At 36.9% G+C, this 11,358-nt stretch overlaps 1 protein-coding gene across 1 annotated transcript; it reads left to right on the top strand.

Annotated features, from left to right (window-relative positions):
• Positions 1-5,546: 5,546 nt before the first annotated feature.
• On the top strand, positions 5,547-10,841 carry LOC110940995 (ubiquitin carboxyl-terminal hydrolase 12). The gene is made up of 8 exons (XM_022182586.2): positions 5,547-5,675; positions 6,192-6,261; positions 6,370-6,523; positions 6,609-6,766; positions 7,718-7,849; positions 7,969-8,074; positions 8,186-8,343; positions 10,384-10,841. The coding sequence occupies exons 1-8, from the start codon at positions 5,646-5,648 to the stop codon at positions 10,569-10,571; spliced, it is 996 nt and encodes a 331-aa protein (XP_022038278.1). The 5' UTR covers positions 5,547-5,645; the 3' UTR covers positions 10,572-10,841.
• The last annotated feature ends 517 nt before the right edge of the window (positions 10,842-11,358 follow it).

Raw genomic sequence — 11,358 nt, 5'->3', positions numbered from 1 at the left:
ATCAGTATATGGATGAGTTATGTCGGGAAATGGGAATAATTCATCAGTTCAGCACTCCATATGTTCCTCAACAAAACGGAGTTGCAGAACGAAAGAATCGTACCCTGATTGAGGCGGCCCGCACTATGCTTTCTGAATCAAAATTGCCAATTTTCTTCTGGGCCGAGGCAGTAAACACTGCATGCTATGTGTTAAATCATGTGCTTACTGTCAAAAGAGAAGATAAAACGTGTTATGAATTGCTTGAAAACAGGAAACCGAACCTATCTGGTTTTCAGCCTTTTGGGATTAAGTGTGTTATCAAACGCACCAAAGATACTCCGAAAATGGGGGAAATTGGTGAAATTGGGTTCTTTTTGGGTTATGCCAATGGAACTCCAAACAAACGCGTTTATAACATCAAGAAGCGAATAGTGGAGATCGTCTTTGACATAACTCCTTTGAGTTTTGATCCTCCACCGTTCGAATTCGGCCCCAAAAGCGGATATGATTATGATAAATTGTTTGATTCGTTTGATCTTCCTGATGTTTCAGAAGAAGATTCGGAGGTTGTATACACAGATCTTGTGAACAAAGATGAAGTGGATGCGAGCTGGAGAGCAAGTATTCCTACTAATGTGTCTTCGAATGTTCCAGTCACTGATTCTTCGTCCGTAAATGATGTTGTTGCTGAGCAGATCCCCAATGCAGCTGCTCAAACTACAAGTGGAGATCTATACGTTGACTTTTCAGCATATCCAAATGTTAATGCGTCTTCTGGTAATGATCAAGCTTCTAGTAGTAATGCAAATGCTGAGGGGGAGATTCAATCGAATTTGGGAAACAATCTTCAAGCTCCGGCAATCCCAGTTCCAAGAACAAATATTCATCATCCTGTTGATAATATTATTGGGAATCCAAATGCGGGAGTGCAAACGCGAAGGAGTATTTCAGAGATGCAATGTCTGTTCTCTGCTATCAAGAAAGAGGAAATCTACAATCTTAGCCTGCATGAATGTTTTATCTCTCAGGTAGAGCCGAAGAACTATCAAATGGCTCTGAAGGATAATTCTTGGTGTGAGGCGATGCAAGAAGAGTTAGCTCAGTTCGACAAGTTAAAGGTGTGGAATTTGGTCGATCTTCCAAAGGGCCAACATGCAATCAACACGAAATGGGTTTTCAAGTGCAAGAAAGACGATAAGGGTGTCGTTGTCAGAAACAAAGCACGGTTGGTTGTTCAAGGCTTCAATCAGGAGGAAGGGATTGATTATACCGAAGTTTATGCACCGGTGGCAAGACTGGAAGCTATTCGTTTGTTTCTAGCCTTTGCTGCACACATGCGTATCAAAGTCTATCAGTTAGATGTGAAAAGCGCCTTCCTTTACGGGAAACTGCATGAAACTGTGTATGTGTCCCAACCACCGGGTTTCGAAGCTCCAGGGTTAGACAACAAGGTCTATTTGTTGGACAAGGCTCTCTATGGTCTCCATTAGGCTCCTCGAGCATGGTACGAGACATTGTCAAAGCATCTATTGGAGCATGGGTTCTCGCGTGGTGCAATTGACTCCACACTGTTCATTTTGAAGAAAGGGGGAGATTTTCTGATCGTGCAAATTTACGTTGATGACATAATTTTTGGTTCTTCAAATGAAGAGTTGTGTCGTGAGTTTGAGACGGTGATGAAGTCAAAGTTTGAAATGAGCGCGATGGGCGAGTTATCATTCTTTTTAGGTCTTCAAGTGAGTCAAGAAAAAACCGGGACGTACGTGCATCAGACAAAGTATGTCCACGAGATTCTCAAAAGATTTGGATTGGAAGATAGCTTACCCTATGACACGCCTCTGCCGACAAATCTCAAGCTTTCACCCGATGATGAGAAAGATCCTGAAGTGGATCCGACTCTATATCGAGCAATGATAGGTTCATTGATGTATCTTACTGCTTCACGACCAGATATTATGTTCTCTGTTTGTTTGTGTGCTAGGTACCAATCAACTCCGAAGGATTCGTACTTGAAAGCTGTCAAGCGTATTTTCAGATATCTGAAAGGGACGCCTAAGCTTGGACTGTGGTATCCAGCTGAAGGTGGTCTGGATTTGATGGCGTATGCTGACGCAGATTTCGGAGGGTGCCGGATGAACAGAAAGTCAACCTCTGGCGGCGCACAACTTCTTGGAAATCGTCTTGTCTCTTAGCAATGCAAAAAGCAGGTTGCCGTTTCTCTATCCACGTGCGAGGCCGAGTACATTGCTGCCTCAAGCTGTTGTGCTCAGGTCTTGTGGATTCAGCAGCAAATGAGAGACTACGGTTTGAATTTTACTCGAACTCCTATCCTTGTCGATAACAACTGTGCCATTTCCATAACAAACAATCCAGTTAATCACTCATGGACTAAGCACATAGATGTTAGGCATCATTTTATTCGCGACTGTGCTGAGAAGGGTTTAATAGAAGTGGTTAGGGTAGACACCTTGGATAATCTTGCCGACCTGTTTACGAAAACATTCGATCGGGCTAGATTTGAAAATCTGGTCCGAATGATTGGCATGATCAACCCAGAGTAAAATGCTTTCAAAACTCGCATAGAAACTTTATTTTATCTTTTCTGTACAGTTCTTACTGCTTTCGAAAAATTGAAAAACTCCAAAAATATTTTACTTAGTTGTAGGAAAAATTTTCAGAAAAATACAAAAACATATGAAAAATCTAAAATGAAGTCGTGTTGAGATATAAGGGAAATGATAGTACATCGGTTAGTCGTATCTGGTGCAGGACTATGGCTATATATATATATATATATAAAGGTAACCGTTAAATGTGACAGCTTTATTATACGTTGCTTCGGTAGGTTTTACGCGTAAATAAGAACCTGTCTTTGGTATATAAACATAATGAACTGCGTAACTCGTGTGGCGCATCTCTCGGATATATGGTCTTGGTACCGTAATTTCGTTTGATAGATTGCCGAGGTTCTGAGATACGTGGTCTTTATGCTGTTTATCATCTGGGTATCATGGTTGCTTCTTTTACCGGAAAATAACGGGGACGCAAGTCTAGATCTTCCATGATACCATACATACGTGTAAATATCCTCAATACATGATGCATTCGACCCAAATAAGTGATAAACAATCACATGTCCCACAAAATCATGCGGGAGTCAAGTTTATCCTCAATAAGTGATTCTATCACAAATGACTTGCTCCTGTGCCCTTTGCATCTGAAATCCAAATAAGTGAGTATCTCACATTAGCTTATACGTCAAAAACAGATGATAAATGGTATACTCACCAGTAAGATGATCTCTCGCGCATACCTTGATACGGGAGTATATTCTGAGGTGGGTAAACATAGTTACTGTCAGCTTAATACACTTAATTCCATATCTCGAAAACAGTGTTCGAAAGCGCGCTAAAACTTAAGTGGACCACAATACCGTTGAACGTCTTGAACTGTCAACATCGTTCTAAAAGATTAAAGATAAAATGCTATGGTTCTTGTGTTAGGTACTGACAGTAAAACCGATATGATTCCTTTGCTCCGATTTCGCAAAAAGATAATTAGTGTAAGTATGTTCGTAGGTTTAATTTCCATTTCAGTCAAAAATTGAAAAAAAACCTCAAAAAGATTTTGCTTTCTTGTTTCTATGTGCGAGTTATCATTCTGAAAAATACTCTAGGGTTGTGAAAATTGTTTAAATAAGTTATTAAATGTTGGTTGTTTAATATTTCAATTGTTTATTCTGGGGTATTGGAATTTATTTTTGGTATCCAGGTTTGGGCCGATGTCTCCGGGGTCAAGTTTCTTAATCCTGGGTTAAGTGTTTCAGGTCTGGATCGTTCATCTCAAGATGGAAGATTTGGAGAAGCTGTGTGCATCTGGATCGGTCATCTCAAGATGGAAGATTTGGAGAAGCTGTGTGCGTCTGGTTCGTGCATCTGAAGACTGGGGAAGCCGTGATTACTGAAAAGAATGTGACGGAGGAGATTGCTAAGATACTGGATCCGATTTGGCTCGCAAACTTGAGGGAAGCACACTTGAAGAAGCTTCGGCGCCTGCCCCTAAAATACAATGCAGAAGATCGTGTTCTTGCGGACCAGTTCATCAAGGTGGTCCAGTTCTGTGTGAAGAACAAGGTCTGGACAGGAAGCAGTTTCTCAAAGAGGATTTGAAGATCTCAAGTTCAATGAAGACCATGCACTGATCAAGGGGGAGTTTGTTAATGCACTTTTGGTGATAAGTGCAAGTCTTCCAATATTTAGGGTCTCTATTGTACATGTACTCAAAGTTAGTCCCAAGATGTTCCTAGGGACAATTTGTCCAAGTTTTGGAAGGATTTACTTAGTCAGAGTTTTTGTATAGATGTAGCTTTTGTCTGAGTTTTGTGGCAAAAGCTCTGAGCTTTGTGCTATTTGTTCTTGTCCGGGCTTTCTAGTTAGTCTTGAAAGTCCGGGTTTCACCTTGTATATATAACTTTATATGGAATAGACAAGGTAACGATTTCTGTGTGAATTTATGTGCCCTAATCATTGTGTTTTGTCTGGCGGCTGCTTTGTGTGAGTGACGTCATTCATCTTCATCAAGAATACTTAGTGTATTCTTGATTTCTCTCTCAAATCCTTGCATTCTAGTGTTTCATCTGCAGTGGTTGATCATCAGGTGGATTCCGCACACCTGTTGGTTGCTTTAGCTGAGTGAGATCTTGGATTAGGAGGCCTTACAGATCAAATTCTTTCGAAGTTTAGAGACATCCACAAAAGGTTTAGAAGATTAGAGTTGGTCTTCAACGAGCTGGTGAATGGCGAGGTTGACCTAACGAAGGAGGAACTAGTATATTGAGGTGACCCATGTTGAGTACCAAAATCGTCATGCGAACCAGAAATTTAGTTACGTTTCGACATGACAAATTTTGAGAAACCATCTTCAATAGGGAAAATAGTTTAATTTGTGTAGTATTTTAGTTAATTATGTAATTTTCTTTTTATTTAAGTAGTTTTATTTGAATTATGTATTTTTCATTTTAGTAACAAAGTTTTTTATTTTAATTAAAATATTTTATTTTAAAGATTTAAATTACATTTTAAAACAATTAATTTTAGAGAAATCTTAGACCATCTCTGATCCAATATCAAAATTTTTATAGAAGTTTTCACCACATCATCTAACTATTACTCTCTTCCCTTATTTTCTTTTTCATTTACTCACAAATCTCATTCTCTTTTTACAAATAATTAGCCAAAAACTTTTTTACCCTAACTCTATTTCCTGTATTCTTCAACTCATTATGTTTTGCTACTCAAATCATGGGCACAACTTCCTTGGGGCGGGAGGCCCTCCTCCCCCGAACTTTTCGACGCGTAGTGTTATGAACAATACCTTCGTATAGAAATTTTTAGGTATATACGTTTTCGCCCCTCCGGAATTAAGAAAAATCGACCCCAAGCTTTGCCAATGACTTAAATACATTGTATTGGGTATAGGGTTTGGTTTTAGACGTAATTTTGAAAAATCTGAGAAAATGTGACGTGGCATTGACTTATCACACCACAAGAAGACTCCTTGTATATAAGTCTCCGGCCTCACCTGCTTCCTTTCTCCATCAAAGTTGACGTTTTTCATACGGAAGCCCTTCACCGCCGATCATATCCCGCTACCGATCTCCGTCGATGACTCTCACGACTCCGCCTCCCATTGATGTAACAACAACGATCAATCTTTTCACACACACACACTCAGTCACGTACATGCACACACACACGATACACATCTATTGCTTTAATCTGCAATTCATGTTTTAAGATGCGTAATTACTCTTAGATTGATCTGATTATGGATTTCGATCTCTTAAACGATCGTTTGTTTATTTATGTAAACCTGTTTGTTTTTTAGGGTTTTAAATGTGTCTATACGAGTTGTATGCAGACAACTCACTCGTATATGTTAATTTATTAGGGTGAGGTGTTAGATACGGCCCGTATACACATAAACACGAGCCGTATATAGGCACTGTTTGACTCCTAAATTTACTTGAAGTTATTTATACAACTTGTATACTTGTTAGGGTGTCAAAAGATTTATCAGGTGTGTCATTAGCCTGAGCCTTTTGAATTCGCTTATTCATTTATTATTATTATTATTATTATTATTATTATTATTATTATTATTATTATTATTATTAATATTTTTTATTATTGTTTAATTTAATTTTGCAGCCAGAAGAGGAAGAGATGTTAGCCCCACATTCTGAGTTTGTTGCTGCTGAAGGATCTGAACCAGTGGAAGGTATTCATGGATTTGTGTTGTTTTGTTTTCGTGTTAGCGCTCTTGCAGATGTATGTAATCTGATTGATGGTTAGTAAACTAACTTTCTTAGTACCCTTTTTTGGTCAGAAACTGCTAATTCTGTGGATGCACCAAAAGTTGATGATCCGCCAAAAGTTGATGATCCGCCATCAGAAAGGTTCACTTGGACAATAGAGAATTTCTCAAAATTGACTCCCAAAAAGGTGTACTCTGATGTTTTCGTTGTTGGAGGATATAAATGGTATGTTTAGTTTTAATTAATTATATTCTCTATAAGAGATATGGTGATTGCTAGTATTTTTATGCTGATATGGTGTCTTGGTCAGGCGAGTGCTCATATTCCCGAAAGGTAACAACTCGGACCATTTGTCAGTTTATCTTGATGTTGCTGATTTTGCCACATTGCCATATGGTTGGAGTAAAAATATTCAACTTAGCCTAGCTGTGGTTAACCAAGTTAATAGCGACTTCACCATACGCAAAGGTAATTAATTATTTTGCTTCTTTTTAAGTTTTAACCAACTAGACTACTGTACATTAACTGTCTTTAAGATGGATTATAAAGTATACTTACATTGCAAGAAGTTTGTTTGATGGACCTTTAAGAAGAGAAGTTCTTACTCCTCAAGTGAATTTTTTTCTCTAGTTCCAAGTAAAACCCAACTTAAAACCCATAAATTTTGTAGGCATCTTGTATTCCGTATTTATAACGACAGCGCCAAGTTAGTAAACATGCATAATGAATTTGTGTTCAATAAACATATTATTTTACAAGTTTTTAAGATCCTCAAGAGAAAGAGTCGATCAACGTCTTTCGGATTGGCTAGTTAATTTGATCATACTTTTGGAATGATGCAACTAGATTTCTTATTTATCTGATTGTACTTTTTAAATTTTTGGGACAAATAAGCTAGAATTTGTTGAAAATTTTCTTGAGATTCTATGTTATATCAAATTCTTTTTGAGAAATTTACAGTTTCATGGTGAGATTAACAAAGTTTATTCTTTTAAAAACTCATGAAGAGACATAGACTGCAAATAGTAATATTCATATGGCGTTCTTCGATTTAATGGATATATGATATGATTCTCTTTGTGTTGTGTGTTGATGCTTTTGTCTCTTTCAGAGTGTTAATCATCACTGTTTGGCTTATGATATTCTGCGTATTTTGTGTGTTTGAATTATTAACACATGGTTTACCTAAGACCTTCATTGTTTTAACAAGGTAGTCTAAATGGTCAAAACCTTAGACTATATGAAGTCACCATTTGTTGTGAATGTGAAAACCATCAATAAGGACAGTGATATCCCTTTGTATTCATAAATCATATATCTTAATTATCTTCCATTACTTCTCTTGCTCTCATCAACACTAGAATCTTTGGTTGTGATTTGGTGATATAATAGTGTATGACTTTTTTGTTATCCTTGCAGATACCCAACATCGGTTCAATGCACGAACAAAAGATTGGGGTTTCACGTCATTTATGCCTCTTTCTGACCTATATGACCCCAGTAAAGGATATCTTTTGAATGATACATTCATGGTTGAAGCTGATGTGGCAGGTGCTACTTGCTATATGAACTCTTTACTTCAGACATTGTAGCACATCCCATATTTATGTTGTTCTGTTTCCTCCACTAAATCTGTGTATTTCTTTTTCATGGCGTTGATGCACCAACAGTTGTTGATCCACCAACAACAAGGTTCACATGGACAATAGAGAATTTCTCAAAATTGACTGACAAAATGCTGTGGTCTGATGTTTTCTTTGTTGGAGGATGTAAATGGTATCTTTTGTTTTGGCTATAAATATTTGTTATCTAAGTTTGCAATCATTTCACAGTAAGATTTTATGGTGATTGGTTTATAGTATTTTGCTGACATGGTGTCTTGGTCAGGCGAGTGCTCATATATCCGAAAGGGAACAACACAGACCATTTGTCATTATATCTTGATGCTGCTGATTCCATCACATTGCCATATGGTTGGAATAGACATGCTCAGTTTAGCCTAGCAATGGTTAATCAAATTCATAGTGAATCCACCATTCGAAAAGGTAATTCTTTTGCTTCCTTTTAAGTTTTAACAAACTAGACTACTGTACATTAACAGTCTACATGATGGATCATAAATACATTTTTGCAAGAAGTTAATTACTGTACCATAGAAGCTTCAAGGAGAATTTAGTTGGATGATGTTGGTTGAGAAATTAGAACCTTTTTTTAACTTCTTTAAAGTGGATAATACAGCTTTGAAAAGCCATACATATTACTGACAAGCTGAGTGTCCATACGATGTTTATCATCCACATCTCAGAATTTATTTTGATGCTTTTAATCTGATGTTTTCGCATGTCTTAGCAATTGTTTGTCTTTTGGTGGTTAGGACCATAGTTTTATAAAACGGCTGAGGCGTGCGCCTCAAGGGGCGCCTCGAGGCGAAACGCCCAAAAAACAATTATGAGGCGCGCCTCAGGGGGCTTATGTTGTACGTGCGCCTCAGAGGGGCTGAGGCTGCTCTGGTGCGACTCAGGGGTTTTTGATACTTGTTTTTGAATTTTTGTGTCAATTTCAAGCAATTTATGTCTTTTTTATGTGTGTTTTTGATTATTTTGATGAATTTAGTTAGTATTATTATAAGAATTTCTATATTTATTTTTTAATTTCGCCTCGGGCTTACGCCTCGGTTCGCCTTGATGCTTACGCCTCGTGAGGCGAAGGGAAAACGCCTCAAAACTCGTTTCCATTCTTTTAAACCTTGGTTATGACATCATGTGGCAAGAAAACTTCTTGAATGGTTTTAATTAAAAAAAAAATACTTTCTTTAAATGCTTTAGTTGATGCCAAAAAATCAAAGTTGAAGGGTTTTTATATATATTTATGTGTGAGCAATATTGGTACTTCCTGTTTTGTTCAACCTTCCCACCAGACGATGAGAGATTAATAAATGAAGAGAAGTTAGACATGACACCTGGCTAGTATGTTTGATATCTTTTTAAAGCAAAGAGCTTCATGAAATTTTAACAAAATTCTGGTTTTGATATTGCCTTCCACATATCATGCATACGGAATCAACAAAGAATATTTTTACTACATTTTCTAGTTTCGCGTGATTATATATTTGAGGCTTTAAGTTTAGTTACAAATGGTAATTTGGATCTTATTTTTGCATGCAACAAGAATTTGGTTGCATTGACCTTGAAAAGAGAAGTCCTGCTTCCAGAAGTGATTTTTTTTCTAGTTCAACACAACCCAACTTTATAATCCCACAAATTTTCGATGCATTTTGTAACTGAGCCCAAGTTGGTGAACATGCATTATGAATTTGTGTTCTATAAACATAGTATTAACAAGTTTTCAAGATCCTGAAGAGAGAGTCGAACAACTTTCAGATTGGCTAGTTAATATCATGATGTTATATGTAATACATGCAAATACTCCTGCAATGTAGGTAACTACATTTCTTATGTCTTTTATTGTACTTTTTTAAGGTATTTGGACAATTGGACAAATAAGCAATATTCTATTGCAGATGTTTTAAAGATTATATGTTACATAGAAGGAATCTTTGAGAAATTTGCAATTTCGGCGAGATTATTAAAGTCTATTTTCCTTTAAAAACTCATGAACAGACTTAGCCTTAAAAGTAATGTTCATGTGGCGTTTGCGACCTGAAGGATACTGGACACAATGGCTCTGTGTGTTGTGTGTGGATGCTTTTGTCATTTTTAGAGCGTCACTCATCACCTTTCGGCGTACCATATAAAACATTGTTTACCTTAGACATATGATATATGATGTCTCTATTTGTTTTAAATGTGAAAACATTTATCTTTCACATATGATACATGATGTCTCTGTTTGTTGTGAATGTGAACATTTATCTTTCAAGTGGAAATACTTGACTTCCCAATGAAGTTTCCTTTAAAGATATCCTAAGTTTTCTGTAGCTCAAAATCTTCTTAATTTTTTTAAGGACAAGGATACCTCTTTGTTTTTGAATGTTCTAATTTTCTTCCATAACCTTCTTGGTCTCAACATCACACTACAATTTGGGTTGGTGATTAACGATGATTATGACTCTTTTATCCTTGCAGATACCGAACATCGGTTCAATGCACAAGAAAGTGACTGGGGTTTCACGTCATTTATGCCACTTAGTGACCTATATGACCCGGGTAAAGGATATCTTCTGAATGATACATGCATAGTTGAAGCTGATGTGGCAGTCCTGGAGGTTGATGTGAAAGATTCAATACCTAATCTGGATGGCTTATCGATATGATTAGGGTGGTTCGGTTTGGTCTAGAAGGGGGGTTTGGAGGAGATCAAAAGTGTAGGGACTACAAGTTTAAGTTTGGTTTAAACTTAGTATTTATGTTTGTTTGTGATTGTCTTTTTGTTTGTGTATATCGATTAAGGGTCAGTAGCATTAGAGTTGTGTTATGATTCCTTAAAGTAATCTTGTATTTATGTCGTCGTAGTTTTTGACTTATCGAGCATGTGAATTCCTTTTATTCTGATAAATGAAACAAGAGTCGATCGTCCAGATCAATCCCTTCTGTGTGTGTGATTGGGTGTTGTTGGATTCATAAAGACTGTTTGGGTGTGTATAAATTGGGACTAATCATGAAAATTGTCATGAGATTGTTTGGATCGAAACCTAATATTGTAACACTGTCTTATCTAAAGGTTTAGTGATAAAAGGAGTTCAACAATATAGTGATAAATAGAAGTGTAGGGGTTTAATGAAACATTATAGTGCAAAGCTGTAGTAATAATATATTAAAATATGATGAACCCATAGTTTAAAGTTGTAGAAATATATCAAAGTTCAAATATAGGAGTGTATAAAGGTATACTGATGTCAGGTATCACTTGGGCCATTTGCTTGGCGATGAACGCAAGCATCTTCTTGCTGAAGCTCGACTTCGAACCTCTTTTTGAGCTGGAGAAACGACTGGAAGACATCTCTAATAGATCTAAACAGGGGAAAAGGATGAGACTTGATCATAATGTTTTTGAAAGAATTAGTTTGAAAAATTTAACATGTAATATGTCACGTAACACGT

The sequence above is a fragment of the Helianthus annuus genome, chromosome 5, assembly GCF_002127325.2.
Source record: "Helianthus annuus cultivar XRQ/B chromosome 5, HanXRQr2.0-SUNRISE, whole genome shotgun sequence".
NCBI lineage: Eukaryota > Viridiplantae > Streptophyta > Magnoliopsida > Asterales > Asteraceae > Helianthus > Helianthus annuus.
This window is presented reverse-complemented; position numbering and strand designations above follow the sequence as displayed.